Source organism: Salmo salar, chromosome 04 (assembly GCF_965601325.2).
Source record: "Salmo salar chromosome 04, fSalSal1, whole genome shotgun sequence".
Classification (NCBI taxonomy): Eukaryota; Metazoa; Chordata; class Actinopteri; order Salmoniformes; family Salmonidae; genus Salmo; species Salmo salar.
The window spans coordinates 52292067-52312252 of NC_138294.1; the positions used below are offsets into that span (position 1 = coordinate 52292067).

The window sequence follows — 20186 nt, forward strand, 5'->3', positions numbered from 1 at the left end:
TCCCATCGCATAGGCAAGTTTGCTAACCACTGCACCAATAGGGTTAACCCATTTAGGGGAGATTGTAAACTTCTCATATAGAAACTTAATTGGGAGGAAGGATTTTTTAAATGCTTTTTACATTTGTAGCACAACCCATTTTTGAGAAAGTCATGATTAAAGTGGCAATTTTAGGCCCTTTTTAATACCTATACATGCCTCCTGTAAGACCTTATGATCCATGATACAGACAACATCTTGGTGACATACTCCTTAAAGTGTGCTCTCAAAAATGTAGTATGTCAAGATTCTGAAATACATTTTTCCCACATTAATTTATGACCCTGAAGAAGGCTGTGATGCCAAAACATTGGCAAATAACAAATAAATTACTGGGAGTTTATATATGGAGTGTGCAACTTTATTTCGATAGTTTACACGTTCATTTATTCAACATAAAAAATATGAATATGAATATCTAAAAATTACCTTTGTTGATTTGGCTTATTTTTTCTTGACATTGATTGTAACAATATGCTCTTCAAACACATAACATTTCCAGAGTGGCTCTCTGGTACCTTTAAGATATATGACCCATTTTAAACATAGAAATTGACATTATAGGTCATTATCCAATCACAGATCCATTTTGCCATTCATTGAGCTGGTGGCGCTCATCAGAATTAGTAGAGAGCCCACTCTAGAAATGTGATGTGCTTGTAGACTAGTATATTGTTCCAACCAATGTCTTGAAATTAACTAAATCAAAAGGGGTACTTTTAAGATATTCATAGTAATATTTTTTATGTTTAATAAATTGTGGAAATGTGTATTTCAGAAGGTAGATATACAGTGGGTATCAATATCTTAAGTATTCACCCCCCCTAGGATTTCTTCACATTTTATTGTTACAAAGTGGGATTAAAATGGATTTAATTGTCATTTTCTTAATCAACGGTCTACACAAAATAGTCTGTAATGTCAAAGTGGAATAAAAGATCAAACATTTTAAACATAAAACACTAATATTCCTTGATTAGATTAGTATTCACCCTCCTTAGTCAATACATGTTAGAATCACCTTTGGCAGCGATTACAGCTGAAAGTCTCTAAGAGCTTTGCACCCCTGGATTGTGCAATATTTACCCATTATTCTTTTCAAAATTCAAGCTCTGTCCAGGTGTTGGAGTTCATAGCTAGACAGCCATTTTCAAGTCTTGCCATAGATTTTCAAGCAGATTTAAGTCGAAACTGTAACTTAACCACTCCAAACATTGTCTTCTAAGTTGGTAAGCAACTCCAGTTAAGATTTGGCCTTGTGTTGTAGGTTATTGTTCTGCTGAAATGTGAATTCCCCTCCCTGTGTCCCAGACTGAAGAGTGTTTTCCTCTAGGATTTAGCCTGTGCTTAACGCCATCTCGTTTCTTTTCCTGAAAAACTCCCCAGTCTTTGCCAATGTCAAGCACACCCATACCATGATGCAGCCACCACCATGTTTGAAAATAAAGAGGCAGTTATTCAGTGATGTGTATTGGATTTGCCCCAAACATGAGGCTTGCATTTAGGCCAAAAAGTGTATTCCTTTGCAGTATTACTTTAGTGCTTTGGTGCATTCGCTCTGTCATTTAGGTCATCACTGTAGTCACTACAATGCTGTGGATCCATATCAGTTTTCTCCCATCACAGCCATTGGACTCTGTAGCTGTTTTAAAATCACCAATGGCTTCATGTTGACATCCCTGAGCAGTTTCGTTCCTGTCCTGCAGCTCAGTTCAGAAGGACAACTGTATCTTTGATGTGTCTGGGTGGTTTAATACATCTTCACCATGCTTACAGACATGCTCCAGAACTTTGGCAACTAGTATTTTTTAAACCTCCCACTCTGGGCTGGTGTCAATGTGTAGGTCATACATGCATAATTGATGACCAGAAGGAGTCTTACCTCAATTAGCCATGAAATCCCTAGTTTGAAAGCGACTGTTTTCTGGAAGCTGCGCTGCAACATTTTCCCCCACCTGGGACAGCCCCCTAGCAATTCTAGTTTCGCCCCCTTACCATTTGAATGGCAGCTAGCAAGAAGCACCCAGCAGAGCGGGAAAGAGCGCAGTGACATGGTGCACATATCTGCATGTGACTAGTTCAGGGACCACTTTTGGCTTGTGAGTGCTACAGTACTTTTTTTTTATTTTTATACAAAAGTATCTCTTTAAAGAGATATTCAATGTTTGATTTGTTATTGCTACCCATCTATCAATCACTGCCCTTCTTTGAGGCTTTTGAAAAGCTCCCTGGTCTGTGTAGTTGAAATTCAACACTTGACTGAAGGACCTTGCATGGGGGATAGAGGAAGGGGTAGTCATTCAAAAATCATGTCAACCCCTATTATTTCACAGTGAGCCCATGTAACTTGTTAAGCCAAAATGTACCCCTGAACTAATTTATGCTTGCCTAAACAAAAGGGGATGAATACTGATGCAACAACTATATTTTAGTTATTTCATTTATTAATTTGTAGAATTTTATGTTCACTGACATGAAGCATCTCGTGTAGATCAATGACCAAAAAAAATTAAATTAAATCCATTTCAATCCTACTTTGTAACGCAACAAAAATGTGATACCCACTGTATTCCATATAATAGAGTTACACTATGAGGAGTATAATGACAAGATGTCTATTATGTACAGTTCACACATCAGGTCTTACAGAAGGAATGTATAGGTCTAAAAAGGGCCTAAAATGGCCACTTTCATGATAAAAAAAAAAAGTTTGTGATACAAAATGTAAAAAAACATGTCAAACATCCTTCCTCCCAATGTGAGAATTGCTAGAACAATCGGATACCAAAAATATTTTCGGGCTATGCTGGCATGGAATCGCCCAATTGGTTGTTAGCAACGAATGAAATGACAGAAGCCACGGTGTTCACTGACGCTTAAAAATCTTTAGGTATTTACAGTGACTATGACAGACAAGAAACCAAGTCAAAGTTGCTTTGTATTTACAGAGTACATGACAAAGTTCAGATGAATTATTTCTAAAAACAGACACTATTGAAAAAAACTGGACTAAAACTTTTGAAAACTACTGCACAAAATTCACATAAAGCACTGGAAAGATTTAAAAGCCAAAATGGCCATAATTGAAGTTTGCATACAGAATCCTATGCTTCCCTTGTTCTATGTTAAAATTATTCTTAATCATGTATATTTTGTGTGTGTGCATTTCAACACACACAACCATGTAAACAACATGTATGTATAAGCATGGATGTGTACACGTACGTTTGAATATAGTGCTACTACATTTTCAGATACAGTACACAAACTAAAATTATAAAAAGTAAATAAAAGTTGCATTTTCAGAGAGAAAAAAAAGTTATGCCTTCATTACTGGCAAAAATAGAATGATTGGAGTTCTTTACAAGTATGCTGGAAACCTGGTGATGTTTACATTTCTTCACATAATGGCAACGTTAAACCATCCCCTTTTTGAAAGCCAATTCAAAAACTTTCAGAAAATTGTCCAGTTACAAAAAATAACAATACAAATTGTATGTGCAACTTGCCCACAAAATCGGAGACTGAAAAATACTTCATTTCATGCAAATGTATGAACATCAAAAAAGCTCTCTCTTTTTGATGCAGTATACAAGTATAGCTGCTGAGGCTGGTTCTTGTTGCTGAGGGGACATGATTGGGCTAGGGGACAGGGTTAGGGTGCAGCACTGGCACTTGGTGGAGCTGGGAGGTGGACGTGTGCTTGTCAGAGGGTTCTGTTCCCTCCTGGCACTGGGGGGTGGCAGTGGTGGTAGTTGGGTTGTTAAGGGTTTCCTCTTTGGGCTGTTTGCAGGCAAACTCTGTAATACTGAAGACAAACTGCATGCAGCCCAGCTTGACGAAGCTGCCGTGGTGGAGCAGGGCAGTGCCCTCCCAGCCTGCCCCACTGCCCCCGATCAGACTGGAGCTGCTGGCCTTGCAGTCGCAGCAGGGGCTAGAAGGAGTCACCTGACACTGACTCATCACCCCCTCCTCTAGCACCATGGGCTCCCCTGCCCCTTCCTCTTCCTGCTTCCTCCTCTTGCAGCGCTCTGCGGGTTACAAGCATTACAAAACACTCAGACCTTTGAACACCATCACCTGCCTCTGCTTTAACAACATTAGGAAACATGGCATCATGTCAGAGCATGGTCCTTTATCAGGTAAATGTTCATTCCTTCCTGTTTCTATAGGAGGCCATGAGAGGAGCTCCACTCACTGATAATGTTCTGCACTTTGGAGACCAGGCTGCTGGAGGGGCTGGGCCCAGTCTTCTCAGAGAAGTCACAGGAGTACAGCACATTGTCCACCGTTGTCCCATGTTCACTGTAGTTGAGGAGCTCATACTGCTTGGTGTTCTGATCAAGGCAAGAGCGGTAACAGAATGACATTTTCAATTCACAGAGCAGCTTCTAAAACAAATCCTCAAAGCAAGAAAAAAATTGATATCAAATGTATTTATTCACAGTTCACAACTTATTGTAAAATGTATTCCAAAACCAAGTACATGTTTGAATGTAAAATGACCCACTCACCTCATCATAGAAGATGCAGGCATGTTTTCCTGAAACGTAATTACAATGACCATAGTTTGTAAGGCACACGTCCATGTCAGCACCTGCAAATAACAAGACATAACCTCAAGTCAGCAAAATCTGCCAGGGATGGAAGACACCTTTACATGAATAGAAGGTCCTGATATTGGGTCATGTTGTGTTATTTGGGATTTGGAGTGAATCTTACCAGTTCCTATGTACAGGCTTCTGTAGCACATACGGACAGCTCCTCCTTTCCCAGTCAAAGGATAAAACACAGCCCTGGCCTGGATATCCTTGTTTTGTGCTGAGAAAGAAAACAACACATTCTCTTCCTCACAATGCTGCAATATACAGAACAGTCAAATGTAACAATAAAGGATAAACTAACTAAGGGATGATTTTACAAACATGAAAGGGGGATAGAAGTAATGGACATCAATATAAATGGACAGAATAATAGGAGTGAAGATGGTAAGGTTAGTGAGGGAATGGACAGTGAGTCAGTGAGGTAGAAATATAGGGAATACAAAATGGTGTTAATAATGAACAAGGTTTTCTTACCTTCTGTAGGCTGGGGTTGTGGAACAGGAGGTAGGCTGATACAGCTGCTCTGTGGAGGGGAAGGAGCTTTAGGGCCAAACAGCTGCTGGATCCTCTGCCAGGCCAGGAGTTCAATGAACTTCTCATCCAGACTACTCATCTGAATCTCTGTGGAAAATAATCGTGTTGTTAGCAAAAAGAGAGTGAATTCAGTTAGTGTGGATCCAACTTTTCCTCACCGATCTAAAATGTGTCTTATTAAAATCAGGTGAGACTTACCACCGTGGCAGTCTGCCACAGCCTTCAGACGGCTGGACAGGTCTCCCATAGAGAAAGAGCTGGGGAGCAGAGAACCGCTCCTGGTGGTCACAGCATCACGACTGACTATCCCATCTGCTGGTGGGGTGGAGCCCAGCTTGGTCATCCCCTTGATCTGGTATGGTGCTCTGGGTGGAGTGAGGGCACAGGACCCCACGGTGCTGCTGCTACTGGTTAGAGCAGGGCCCTGTGTGCCTGGGGAGGGTCTGTGAGGTGGAGAGGGGCCTCTGAGGTCTGGTTTGAAGGGACTGGTGGATGAGGAGGCCGTCCCTTCACAGGGTCTTAAGAGGGTGTTCTCGGTCTTGACCACAGCTTCACCAGTGTGATTGGGTAACTCCGGGCTGGAAGCTGCTGGTGTCTGAGGAACAGGCCTATCAGGACCTGAGGGCTCTCTCAGCTTGTGGAGGTTGTCCTGTCTGCAGGCCTCTGGACTCCCATTGGTCCAAGTCAGCTGCTCCTCCAGGGGACCGTTAACATTACTGGGCCCACAGTTGTGACAAGGCTTCTCTGTACACATGCTACACTTCCCTTCATTGAGTCCAGGCACCCCCTGGGGGCAAACTGCTGCACTGTCAGCTTTAGGCTTGGAGGCTGGCGACTCTGTCCGGTTAGAAGTGCACACAGCACTGCCCTCCTCTGCTGTGACACAGGGTTTGATGTCGGCCTTGTCAGTTTTCCCAGAGTCCCATTCGGACGACAGCTTCTGCTTGGCTGACAGATGTCTCACTATGCTGCACTGGAGTGTGATGACGTCTCTGAGCCACTAGGAGACAACACAGGGAAACAAAACACATTCAATCAGTATTAAAGATGTGGGATTTGTTTACTCTCATGAGACATTGTATATCACTGCTGGGTAACACGCCAGTTACCTACCTCCTGTTGCTCATCCTCACTGGTTAAGTGCTGAGAGGGTGTAAAGTGCTGCTGAGGGGGTTCTGAACTGCTGTTACAGACCAGCTCCCCATTGCGGATCCCTGCCGGGGCAATCATGGCCGGGGGACACTTGTACTGGGACTTTATAGAATCAGGGACCTGTCGAGAGACACACACACGATGGGTTTAGTTACAAGATGTGACAACAGTGAGCAGAGTGGTGTGTTACATGTCACCTCATCTGACAGAGGAAGCACTGTTGTAACCCACAGTAGTAGTACAGGGACTAGCAGGCTGACCTTGAGGGTTTTCTTCAGCTGTGTGTGGGCTCCTCGGCGGACGGGGGTGTTGAGACGATGCACCCGCTGCAGGAAGTCCACCTTGACGGCATGCTGGGACATCCTGTCCTGAAACTGGTCAAACAGCTGGCAGCGACCGCTCAACGGCAGGCTCCTCTGCTTCAGCTGGGAGACAGGGGCACAATCAATTCAATACCATTAAAACATCATCAACACGTTTTCAATACGTAGATGTGTGTGACCATAAAAAATCATAAAGCTGTCAGTACAGGCTTTAGCTTACTTACCACCATGTGTTCTATGTGATTGGGACACATCCACTTGCCCACAGGCATGGCAGTAAGAGGGGGGTCCAGACAGTCCATGTGGAACAGGAGGGGGCAATAGTCACACTGGATTAATGGTGCCAACCTGCAGCTCCTACAACACAGAGGCGATTCACGAAAACACGGGTTAGATTTATGACTGAAACAAATAAACTGCTAAATATCCTCAAAATAGAGCTAGGGGTAGTCTGCTCTAATAGTTCAGTGGAAAGAGGGGGTCACTTGAGGGCCAGAGACAAATGGATTTCCAACCCACACTAGCTAGGTTTCCATCCAAATGGCGTGGAGTGTGAGGTGGAGCTCTCGGGCTCTGAGCCCTGGGAGTCGTCCTCCACGTCTAGCATGGTCATCATCCATGTCGTTCATGCGAATATTCTAAAATATGCATAAAGAAAATATGTACATTTTCCCTGCAGTGGGGTTTCCACCAAACTGACTTGTTGCAGATAAAAATCAGCGCGTGCGTACATTTTCATGTACCGAATAAAATAAAAAAATCAACAAAAGGTCAATGTGTTTCCATCGCATTTTCAACTCTACTGATAGTTGGGTCACAGAAACTGTTGCATTAAAATAGCAAAATGTGCCTACTCTAGTCTTGGCACATGTGCTCTAGCCGACAGCTGGCAGATACAGTGTGGGTAGCTAGTCAACATGACCAGATCATTATGGATAAGAGCGAGAAAATGTGGACTTGTCAAATGGCAGTCAAGCATCGATGATCATGTCACCAGCATAATGTCACCTTGATATTTATTGGAAAGGAGCATCAAGCTCATAACATGCACTTTCAACACCCTGTGAAGTTCATCACAACTTCATTCATATGTAGCCTAGCCTAATAAACTGCATGGTTTCCTGAGTCGTAGTGGGAGGATCACACAAACCATATCATTGCGACTCCTCGTTTGCTTCGATGTCAGTATTTGAGCATAAAGGCATTTCCACCGCCATTTCTCACATAATACATTTTACAGACAATTAAAAAAAATGGCCCACTATGTCAAATTAACAAATTCTCTTGGCATTTATAAAATTATACCAAAACTTCCTGTTTCCATCACAGCTGCCGTGATTTTTATTTTATACGGTATGGCTTTACTTGCATGAAAACTGTGGATGGAAACGTGGTTACTGTCTGGAATCCTGGCAGAGTGACTGTCTGTGGCAGAGACCCTAAGCCAGGCCCCATCATTCCAGAATATATAAAATGCTCAGTGAGATAGTTTGAATTCCCCTGTCTCTCTGGCCAGCCATGTGGCTGTGCATTCTGTGGTATTCCTGACATAGCCAAGGCTCTGATGCCAGCTCATAGAGGCACTCTAGAGTGTGGTAAATAACACATAAAAACAAAACTACAGAACATTTTGGTGCCTCACTGAAAAAAATAAAGTCAGGACAAACTCTACAACCCCTCTAAAGAATCTACAAAAATAAATAAAATGGTCTGTCAGTCAGGCAGTTTAAAAAAGAAAAACAAACTCCCCAGAAAAGAAAAAAAACCTCAAACACATTCGGAAAGTATTCAGACCAGTTGACTTATTCCACATTTTGTTAAGTTATAGCACTATTCTAAAATGCATTAAATAAAACATTTCTCAATCTACACACAATACCCCATAATGACAAAGAAAACAGGTGTTTAGAAATATTTGGCAATTTATTAAAAATAGAAAAAAACAGTAATACCTTATTTACATAAGTATTCAGACCCTTTGTTATGAGACTCAATTGAGCTCAGGTGCATCCTGTTTCCATTAATCAAGGACCTTGGTCAGGGAGGTGACCAAGAACCCAATGGTCACTCTGACAGAGCTCCAGAGTTCCTCTGTGGAGATGAGAGTACCTTCGAGAAGGACAACCAGCTCTGCAACACTCCACCAATAGGGCCTTTATGGTAATAGCCAGACAGAAGCCACTATTTAGTAAAAGGCACATGACAGCCCGCTTGAAATTTGCTAAAAGGCACCTGGTCTGATGAAACCAAGATTGAACTTTTTGGCCTGAAGGCCAAGTGTCACGTCTGGAGGAAACCTGGCACCATCCCTACGGTGAAGCATGGTAGAGGAAGCATCATGCTGTGGGGATGTTTTTCAGCGGCAGGGACTGGGAAACTAGAAGAGTGCTCTGGACCTCAAACTGGGGCAAAGGTTCACCTTCCAACAGGACCACGACCCTAAGCGCACAGCCAAGACAAAGCAGGAGTGGCTTCAGGACAAGTCTCTGAATGTCCTTGAGTGGCCCAGCCAGAGCCCAGACTTGAACCCGATCAAACATCTCTGGAGAGACATGAAAATAGCTGTACAGCGACACTCCCCATCCAACCTGACAGAGCTTGAGAGGATCTGCAGAGAAGAATGGGAGAAACTCCCCAAATACAGGCGTGCCAAGCTTGTAGCATCATACCCAAGAAGATTCGAGGCTGTAACCACTGCCAAAGGTGCTTCAACAAAGTACTGAGTAAAGGGTCTGAATACTTATTTAAAATGTGATATTTCAGTTGTTTATTATGTATACATTTTCAAAAATGTCTAAGCCCGTTTTTGCTTTGTCATTATGGGGTATTGTGTGTAAATTGATGGGGGGGAAAAAATGATTTAATCAATTTTAGAATAAGGCTGTAAGGTAAGTTTTTTTGGGCAAAAGGTCAGAACTTCTGAATGCACTGTATATACATGTATATAGCGCCCCTTGTGTGCACTTACGGTAATACGGTATACACATGTACAGTACAGAAATGGTATGATGTATGAAAACGTTAATACCGCCCAACAGTAGTATATTGTATATTTTCATAGTAAACCATGCAATAATTTCTATGCCTTTTTCATGAGCATCAAAACAACTGTGAAATAATGTGTGATCTGCATATAACTGGATAACGTATCTCCTTTCCGGATTTGTTCTCAAAGCCTAGTACATTTGATTCACTTTTCTCTGTCTGCAGTGACCTAATTGTCCTGCACGGATGTGATCAACTGACTATGACAGAGGCTTGAATACTGCACTTGCACCAAAGATTTTTTATAACTTAACCAAGATAGGCCACAGGTTGTTGTTTCCAATAGGACAAATGAGTCATGGTTGGCAGAGCCAAGCACTCGCTAGCAATATCCCATTGGCGCGTTCTAGTATGGATCTACATATTTCCGTTAGCGAACGCCTACTGTGAAATGCGCGTTTACAATAACTCAATTTGCGTTTGTGCTCCTAAACAGCTTGCTTTAAAAAAACATGTAAAAAACTATTTTGCAAAGGGTAAAGTCTATAATACATAGTCCACTCTGTTTATAACAGATTATAGTTTTTTGAAACAGAACTTTATTGAGATCAAATGTTTAATTGATGAGAATTTGCAGAATGTTGGCCAAAATCCACTGCCTGCCAGTGGTCTTCCTCTCACTACCATATTTGGCAGTGAGTGGAACCGCCAACTGGATGCTTCACGTTTATACATCCTGTGAAATATGTCTCATTGTTCCATCTGTGCTAGCACCACCATGTTTGTATTCTTCAATGTTGCTAGAATTACCTAATGTATGCTACAGGAAGGCAACAGGCCCTTGGCCTAACTATCCCTTTTTGATTGGATCCATTTGGGCAGTGTGCGAATTACGCAATGACATCCGGGGGGATCTCTATTTATGAATTTAATAATAGACGTCATTTAAATAAAAAATATTACCTTTTTAAAAGTGGCATGAACACAGCCAGTCATGATATTTTCATCTGATTGTCAAATAAATCACTTCAAAAAGTAGGCTACCTGTGCGTGTTCGTCCACTCCAACATTCCATCATCCAAACTGCTTGTATAGCCAGCCTACTCACGCCATTTGAAGAATGGAAATAGACATCTCTTACAAAACACCAAAAAGTGTGCCCAATGACATTCAGCCATTGATTAGGCCTACATTAATTGATGTCTTGCAGACAAATTGATGTCTTTTGTAGCCTGGAAAGTCCATAATTCATGAGTTAATGCTTAGTCTTCACATATCGTGACATAAAACACTACCTTTCTTCCCTTACATTTATCACAGTGTTATGTCATTATTAAGCTTTTAACAATTTACTTGAACTTTGAAATAAACATAGTTGAACCCTGTACGAATCATGGATCTTGGAGATCCGGGAAAATGCACTATGTAACAGTGTAACTATGCCTGCGTAATAGAGGTCGACCGGTTAATCGGAATGGCCGATTTAATTAGGGGCGATTTCAAGTTTCCATAACAATCGGTAATCTGCATTTTTGGACACCGATTATGTCCGATTGCATTGCACTCCATGAGGAGACTGCGTGGCAGGCTGACTACCTGTTATGCGAGTGTAGCAAGGAGCCATGGTAAGGTGCTAGCTAGCTAGCTAGCATTAAACTTATCATATAAAAACAATGAATCTTAACATAATCGCTAGTTAACTACACATGGTTGATATTACTAGTTTATCTAGCTTGTCCTGCGTTGCATATAATCGATGCGGTGCCTGTTAATTTGTCCTTGAATCATAGCCTACTTCGCCAAACGGGTGATTTAACAAGCTGTCGTTGCAACAATGTACCTAACCATAAACATCAATGCCTTAACATCAATACACAAGTATATATTTTTAAACCTGCATATTTAGTTAATATTGCCTGCTAACATTAATTTCTTTTAACTCGGGAAATTGTGTCACTTTTCTTGCGTTCTGTGCAAGCAGAGTCAGGGTATATGCAGCAGTTTGGGCCGCCTGGCTCGTTGCGAACTATGTGAAGACCATTTCTTCCTAACAAAGACCGTAATTAATTTGCCAGAATTGTACATAATTATGACATAATGTTGAAGGTTGTGTAATGTAACAGCAATATTTAGACTCATGGATGCCACCCGTTAGATAAAATACGTAATGGTTCCGTATTTCACTGAAAGAATAAACGTTTTGTTTCCGGATTTGACCATATTAATGACCTAAGGCTCGTATTTCTGTGTGTTATTATAATTAAGTCTATGATTTGATAGAGCAGTCTGACTGAGCGGTGGTAGGCAGCAGCAGGCTCATAAGCATTCATTCAAACAGCACTTTCGTGCATTTGCCAGCAGCTCTTCGCTGTGCTTCAAGCATTGCGCTGTTTATGACTTCAAGCCTATCAACTCCCGAGATTAGGCTGGCAATACTAAAGTACCTATTAGAACATCCAATAGTCAAAGGTATATGAAATACAAGTGGTATAGAGAGAAATAGTCCTATAATAACTACAACCTAAAACTTCTTACCTGGTAATATTGAAGACTCATAGTTAAAAGGAACCACCAGCTTTCATATGTTCTCATGTTCTGAGCAAGGAACTTAAACATCAGCTTTTTTACATGGCACATATTGCACTTTTACTTTCTTCTCCAACACTGTTTTTTCATTATTTAAACCAAATTCAACATGTTTCATTATTTATTTGATACTAAATTGATTTTATTGATGTATTATATTAAGTTAAAATTTGTTCATTCAGTATTGTTGTAAGTGTGTGTGTGTGTATGTGTGTATATATATATATATATATATATATATATGGTCCTCCAATAATCGGTATAGGCGCTGAAAAATCAGAATCGGTCGACCTCTACTGCGTAACATTTCATTATGTTTCAGCGTGAAAAGTTCTCAAGGGCACACAAATCCAAAATAATGTAGGCCTATGCCATTGCAAAATCGAATGCTTCTAACTGAATTTTAACCTCATCTGAGAGTCAGGTTATAGGCCTACTGTCCTTAACGTATACTTGTTGGATGGATTGGCTGTGCATTAGTGTCTAATGGTAGGCTAGCTGTCTAGTGTCCCGTGTGGCTCAGTTGGTAGAGCATGGTGTTTGCAACGCCAGGGTTGTGGGCCAGTACGGGGGGGGAAAATAATGTACAATTTTTTTTATGAAGATGCTCACTACTGTAAGTCGCTCTGGATAAGAGCGTCTGCTAAATGACTAAAATGTAAAAATGTAAAATGTAGTAATGTATGTAACATCTGGTGCCAAAAAAATCCCAGTTAGCCTACACAAAAACATTTGGTTTATTAAAAGAAAGACACTGATATTTGGTTATTAAAAGACTGGTCTTTCTGTTGTCCGTACCTGCCACAGGGATAGCAGACCTTCACCGGTAGTGGGACCAGCCCGTTGTGGTCCAGCTCATGCTGCAGTCGCTTCACATTCTTCCCTGTCATCTCATCTCTCCTCCTTTTTTTACTGGTTCCTGGAAGTGCAGTTGTGCAGGTGAGCTCATTGGGGAGCTGGAACTGCGTGGGGTTCCTCTCCATGGCTGCTGCTACCAGAAGGTCAAAGGGCCTCTTGAGGTGTGGGGTGGAGCTCTCGGGCTCAGAGCCCTGGGAGTCGTCCTCCACGTCTAGCATGTCATCATCCATGTCGTTCTGCTCCGAGGGCGTGGCGGTGTCTGTGGAGGCGGTGGAGGTTGGGGTGTTGGGTCTACTGTTGGGCCTCCTCTCCAGGAGACGGACCTGGGCCACAGCTGCAGCTCTCAGGCCTGTGGTGCCTCCTACTGCTGCCGTGGGGTCCAGCCTCAGGGTGCCTGGGGCCAGCTCTAACTCTACTGCAGGAGAGGGAGACTGCTTAGACAGCTGGCGGTCCAGGAGACCATTCATCTGCTCCTTCTTTTGCTCCCGCTTCTATGACACAAGAAACACAATGTGTTAACAGTCTGAACAGCCCTGATTAAACCAGTCTCACCAAACTAATTTTGATTTTTATTAGGATCCCCATCAGCTGACGCCAATGGCGGCAGCTAGTCTTACTAGGGTCCAACGTATAACAAAAAATACATTACAGAAAAAAAGACTTAACACAGCCATGCAATCTCCATAGACAAACATTGGTAGTAGAATGGCCTTACTGAAGAGCTCAGTAACTTTTGACGTAGAACTGTCATAGGATGCCAACTTTCCAAAAAAGTCGTTTGTCAAATTTCTGCCCTAGTCAACTGTATGTGCTGTTATTGTGAAATGGAAACGTCTAGGAGCAACAACAGCTCAGCTGCGAAGTGGTAGGCCACACAAGCACACAGAACAGGCCCGCCTGGTGCTGAAGAGCATTAAAAAAAAAATCTGTCCTCGGTTGCAACACTCACTACAGAGTTCCAAACTGCCTGTGGAAGCAATGCCAGCACAAGATCTATTCATCGGGAGCGTCATTAAATGGGTTTCCATGGCTTAGCAGCCGAGCAGCCACACACAAGCCTAAGCTCACCATGCACAATGCCAATCGCAGGCTGGAGTGGTGTAAAGCTCACCACTATTGGACTTTGGAGCAGTAGAAACATTCTCTGGAGTGATGAATCACACTTCACCATCTGGCAGTCCGGACTAATCTGGGTTTGGCGGATGCCAGGAGAACGCTACTTGCATACTATGCATACTGCCAACTGTAAAGTTTGGTGGAGGAAGAATTATAGTCTGGGGCTGTTTAATTTTTTGGCCTGTTAATTCCAGTGAAGGGAAATCTTAACGCTACAGCATATGACATTCTAGACGATTATGTGTTTCCAGCTTCTTGAAAAAAGTTTTGGGAAGGACTTTTCCTGTTTCAGCATGACAATGCTCCTGTGCACAAAGCGAGGTCCATACAGAAATGTTTTTTTCCCCGAGATTGGTGTGGAAGAACATGACTGGCCCGCACAGAGCCCTGACCTCAACCCCATCGAACACCTTTGGGATGAATTGGAACGCCGACTGCGTGCTAGGCCTAATCGCCCAACGTCAGTGCCCGACCTCACTTGTGCTTGTGGCTGAATGTAAGCAAGTCCCTGCAGCAATGTTCCAACATCTAGTGGAAACCCTTCCCAGAAGAGTAGAGGCTGTTATAGCAGCAAAGGGGGGACCAACTCCGTATTATTTCCATGATATTGGAATGAGAAGTCGATGAGCGGGTATTCATATACTTTTGGTCATGAAGTGTACATGTCAGTACATACACACAAAAAGTAGGTCACATATCCAAATGACAGAAACAGTGAACATAACACCTCACAAACAAAAGGTTATCCCTTCCCATGTTTTAACACAGATTTGACTCACCTTCCTACGCACCATGCAGCGATGACACATCCAGTCTCCGGGGGGCAGCATCTCCTTACTCAGGGGTGGGTTGCTGCAGGGAGTTCAACGCAAATCAGCAATTCATAACGTCCAATGCCCTCACAATGTAACCTGGTTTACAAGTTCCAGAGGTATGACGTTAAGGCTATTTTCCTACATCGAAATAAATGTGGAAATGCTAGAGACCTGTAGTTGATGAAAGCCAGGGGAGAGGGAATTAATTCAAAGGGCTCTTTTTGGGCAGAGTGCCAAGGTCCCTGGGCACAGTCTCACAGTTCCGTGGCAAAGGTATGTGTTGAATCTATTGAAAAGGCTGTTGGTCCAAAACCAACATCGATTCATTCAAGCTTTCCAAGAAAGACCGACTGCAGTGATGTAAAGAGAGGAGCACTACCGTAATAAATGAACAATTCACTTTCCTCAGCAAAAACCTTTCATGCTCTATGAAACCATTGAGGCAACAATCCAAGGGCATTGACAACACTATCCTAGAAGCAAAACAATTAAAAAATAAACTCTGCCGAACTGTAGTCCAGGCTAAGAGTAGAAAGGCCCTGGTAGGTGCTTCATGACACCAGGCAGCAGCCCTGGTCTGCTCAGCCCACTGTCCCAGCAGCACATGCCATGCATGGTTAATGATTATTTATACCGTCAATGAGGCAGCATACTGCACAGTTAGGTATCTTGAGCTCCTCATTGCCTCAGCAGAAAGCTCAACTAAACCTCGCCAACATCTGCAAGCTCATTAAATACTGGAAATGGCTGTTAGGAGAGGAGTAAGTGGTGTGTGGACTAGAGCTTGAGCTAAATGCATGCTAAAAATATGTCTTCCTTGACTGAAGAGAAGCATGGCTAAGTAGCTGAAACATGGCAGTAGCTAAGTGCAGAATTTAGTGCAGACATGTCTTCTGTACAGAAAATGGTCAACAACACAGCTACAGTAGTTATATAAAAGTACAAAGCTACAGAGTTTTAACATGTAGACCTAACCAATAGGGTGGCAGAATACACACCATGCAGACCTAACCAATAGGGTGGCAGAATACACACGCAGTGTTGAAAAACTGAGCTACAGCGCCACAATGTGGCAGCTATTGTGCATTCGATTAGCTGACAATAGTTAGCAGGAGTTAGTCTGTCAGTAGTCAACTGCTTCAAACAAAGTTAAGTCAACCACAAATGCTGCCTTGCACGTTGGTAGGAACACTGGGAAGTCATTACTGTAAATGGAAAGATATCAATCATAAACATACCAGCACTGTAGATGAAAGGCGGCGGGACAATGATCACAACAGAGGAGGTCGCCTCCTTCTCTGCAACTGTCACAGGTGTCGTGATTCGTGGCTCTCCCCACTCTCCGTGCGTTTTTATCTGGTTTCCGACCTCTTTTTTCTCCATCTTCAGACTTGGGAGGCGCGAGCAATGCTTGTATTTGCTACAAAGTATCAGCAAACGAGTACAGGGATACATCTGATTATCTGCATTGTTGCACAGTATCTACTGTAGTGTCAAGTCTGCCACACAACAACAAACCAAATGTCATGAGCTAGCTACAAAATAACACCTTCAGTCAATGGTTTGACTTGATACTTTTTGATGACATGACTTCTGGCAGAGGTTAGCTAGAGAGAGCAATGGCGTCCTGTAGAGTTAGCTAGAGAGCTAGCTACAAACGTTGCACTGCCACTGGGCCCTAACCAACTACCAAGCAAGCTTCTACTAGAAACACAAATAAAAGAACAAAAAACGTATAGTTATTTTCTCATCATGACAGTAATAGTAAAGGGGTTACCTGCATAAGACCACCAGAAGTGTCAAGATCGTAGACAATCGTTGGGGTCTCCATTTTATCCCACATTCAAACACAGCCGAAGTGAGCAAGCAATCAGCTCTGTTTAACGAATACTTCAAGCAATGTCTGACAAGAGGCGATATCCTCACTGTCAGCAGATTATCTCCCAAACAACAATGTCTAGAAAAAAAAAAACTGGTTCCTATTGGTTAGTTTGCTAACTGTTAGTTAAATGGGGAACACACTGTTGTTCCCAGGAAGATCCAAAGCCTCCCTTCAGTTCAAAGACGAAGTCCTTTCTTCATGAAATCCTTGGCTTAGCTAGCTAACGTTAGCATGGTTGTCCTTAATAGTTTCCCTTCCGCTTCGTTGTCCCAACTGTGTAACGCAAAAAGGCAAAACAGTACTTCTCTTGTTGGCAAATTGGAGAAAAGATAAGGTACAATAACACAGATATTCGGCTTTTGGACTTACTACTGAGGCCTAGCTTTGTACATGATGGTGCTTGTCCCTACGCCGGTGGTTGAAGCTAACGTTAGCTATGATGCTGTTTATAGAGGCAGAGGAATATCTGTTCCCTTCCATATTAAATACGGCTATAAAATAACACAGTATCTCACATACCTGACATATACTTGCAAATAGATGAAGTACTGTCCTTGTATACGGGTAAAAAACAGTGCCGAAACTGTAGAAAGCTAAATGGTTATTGTTGTTATGAAGAAACACTAGCTAGCTTGCTAAGCATCACTCCTGATACTGCTTCCTTCAGCCTCACCATGGAGTTGGCGCAAATTTGCGTAGAACGACGTTTTGAGCATGCGCTCTTCAACCGCGCTCTCATCTTGGTAGAGGCAAAAATGGGCGTTTCGGGTAGCAGCTTGAGCTTTGGGTACAAAGAACACGATAACCTAGAACATAAGAAAAATATTGTCATCCGTGGAAAATAATTGTCATAAATCATATCAGGAATTTGGTTGTTCTGTTAGGGTGAACAATGATTGCAAGCGTATTGACTTTGGCAACTGTAACTGGCCAGAAAACAAACGACTCCTAATTTCCGTTGTTCCAATAGTAAATCTGCATCCTTCTATTTGTACTTCCGACGAGGGGGTAGTCTAGGCCCAGTATAAATTACAGTCAATCGTCCTATTGACTATTCCTAGGAATCCTCATGAGGGTGTTGCCCTTTTCAATTTTAATTAAGGGAAATCATGGAATAAATTAGAAATGGACCAATTATATTCATGAGGATTTATTTAAATTGGTGAAAATGATCATTTCCAAAAAGTCCTGGAGCTCTTGATTTAAGTGGGCCTACATTCAATAATCTGTCCCAACAATCTTCTAAAGTGTATTTTCCTTACCTCTATTCACTCACAGTTAGAGAGAAATCTGAATATGGGCAGCCCAATAGCGTTAGTTTACTCACCTTACCTCCAGTGGCGATTTTAGCACGTACATTTTGGTGGGGCAAAAAATACAAAAAGTGGGATGCATGCCAGAAAAGCCACTACACAACACAACACTAAGCAAGACATTAATTGCACTATAACGGCAACAAACGGTGCCCACAAACTGTCAGGGCCTACATAAAGCTGTCCCAACAGCAGTCCCAACATCTTACCACTGCTACACCTGGCTAACAGCCTTGTCTGGCAGCGAAACAGTTCATTTAGGATGACGAGCGGATAAGAGGCAATCTGTAATTTGAATTAAGACATTAATGAGCGAGCTAGGATGGAAGTAACGTTAGTCAATATAAATATTTGTTTAGATATTGAAATGTACAGCTTTTCAATATCAGCTTTTCCGCCAAGGGGGGGTTCAATATCAGCTTTTCCGCCAACGGGGGGTTGGCGCCCCCCCTTGGGCTGTGCCGTGGCGGAGATCTTTGTGGGCTATACTCGGCCTTGTCCCGGGATGGTATGTTGGTGGTTGGAGATATCCCTCCAGTGGTGTGGAGGCTGTGCTTTGGCAAAGTGGGTGGGGTTATATCCTACCTGTTTGGCCCTGTCCAGGGGTTTCATCGGATGGGGCCACAGTGTCTCCTGACCTCTCCTGTCTCAGCCTCCAGTATTTATGCTGCAGTAGTTTATGTGTCAGGGGCTAGGGTCAGTCTGTCACATCTGGAGTATTTCTCTTGTCTTTTCTGGTGTCCGTGTGAATTTAAATATGCTCTCTGTATTTCTCTTTCTTTCTTTCTCTCTCTCGGAGGACCTGAGCCCTAGGACCATGCCTCAGGACTACCTGGCTTGATGACTCCTTGCTGTCCCCAGTTCACCTGGCCGTGCTGCTGCTCCAGTTCCAACTGTTCTGCCTGCAGCTATGGAACCCTGACCTGTTCACCGGACGTGCTACCTGTCCCAGACCTGTTGTCCCAGACCTGCTGGAACCCTGACCTATTCACCGGACGTGCTACCTGTCCCAGGCCTGCTGTTTTCAACTCTCTAGAGACAGCAGGAGCGGTAGAGATCTTCTCAAAGATCGGCTATGAAAAAGCCAACTGACACTTACTTGTTGCACCCTCGACAACTACTATGATTATTATTATTTGACAATGCTGGTCATTTATGAACATTTAAACATCTAGGCCATGTGCTGTTATAATCTCCACCCGGCACAGCCAGAAGAGGACTGGCCACCCCTCATAGCCTGGTTCCTCTCTAGGTTTCTTCCTAGGTTTTGGCCTTTCTAGGGAGTTTTTCCTAGCCACCGTGCTTCTACACCTGCATTGCTTGCTGTTTGGGGTTTTAGGCTGGGTTTCTGTACAGCACTTTGAGATATCAGCTGATGTAAGAAGGGCTATATAAATACATTTGATTTGATTTGATTTGATACAGCGACAGAATTCAGAACATGGGCTGTTCTTAAAGTGTTCTCCCTGTACACCAAGTCAGAACCGTGGGATAAATAAAGGAAGCATATAAGCAGACAATGAAAGCTCTTGCAATATTCTATGGTTACATTTCTCTTAAACAGGTTATAGGCTAGATGTGCACCACCAAGTCAGAACAGTAGGCAAAATTAAGAGGGGTAAATAGAACAAAGTATTAGGGTGAGGCCCACGGGCCACTAACATCTTACTACACAACATACACTTAGCATTACTTTCTTAGCATCAGTATACATATCTTCCTGGCATACTACATAATTTATGCAGCAACATACAATACATTTTTGGACTCACCTTGTTGTGCTGTGCTCACTTGAAAAGGAAGGTGGTGCGGCGGTCCTTCGTGAGCAAATTTTGTCATCAAAGTCTGGCATTCTCTGGATTTATAGTGCTTTCAAAACATCTGGAGGCTGGATTTACAATTCCGAGTTGGATGACCGTTCAAAACGAATTTTCTCAGTCGGAGCTTGTTTATTCCCGACTTCCCAGTTGTCTTGAACA

At 42.7% G+C, this 20186-nt stretch overlaps 1 protein-coding gene across 2 annotated transcripts; it reads right to left on the reverse strand.

Moving 5' to 3' along the window:
* Nucleotides 1–2465: 2465 nt before the first annotated feature.
* Nucleotides 2466–17607, reverse strand: LOC106603275 (PHD finger protein 12). Of its 2 annotated transcripts, XM_014196710.2 has the most exons (14): nt 17414–17607; nt 16790–16969; nt 16251–16432; nt 14977–15049; nt 13022–13572; nt 6877–7009; nt 6590–6754; nt 6291–6449; nt 5376–6177; nt 5118–5264; nt 4762–4860; nt 4554–4636; nt 4238–4376; nt 2466–4070 (listed from the first exon to the last, which is right to left on the reverse strand). In XM_014196710.2, the coding sequence occupies exons 2-14, from the start codon at nt 16853–16855 to the stop codon at nt 3682–3684; spliced, it is 2988 nt and encodes a 995-aa protein (XP_014052185.1). In that variant the 5' UTR covers nt 16856–16969; nt 17414–17607; the 3' UTR covers nt 2466–3681. The 2 variants fall into 2 exon arrangements, with proteins under 2 accessions (XP_014052185.1, XP_014052184.1); XM_014196709.3 differs by having other exon boundaries at nt 16790–17588.
* Nucleotides 17608–20186: the final 2579 nt, after the last annotated feature.

Coding starts and splice junctions, on each gene's coding strand:
- LOC106603275 (XM_014196710.2), bottom strand. CDS start 16,855: ATGTGGGATAAAATGGAGACCCCAACGATTGTCTACGATCTTGACACT. Junction 6,450..6,589: donor AGCTGAAGAAAACCCTCAAG/GTCAGCCTGCTA, acceptor GTCTCTCGACAG/GTCCCTGATTCTATAAAGTC. Junction 6,178..6,290: donor GTGAGGATGAGCAACAGGAG/GTAGGTAACTGG, acceptor GTTGTCTCCTAG/TGGCTCAGAGACGTCATCAC.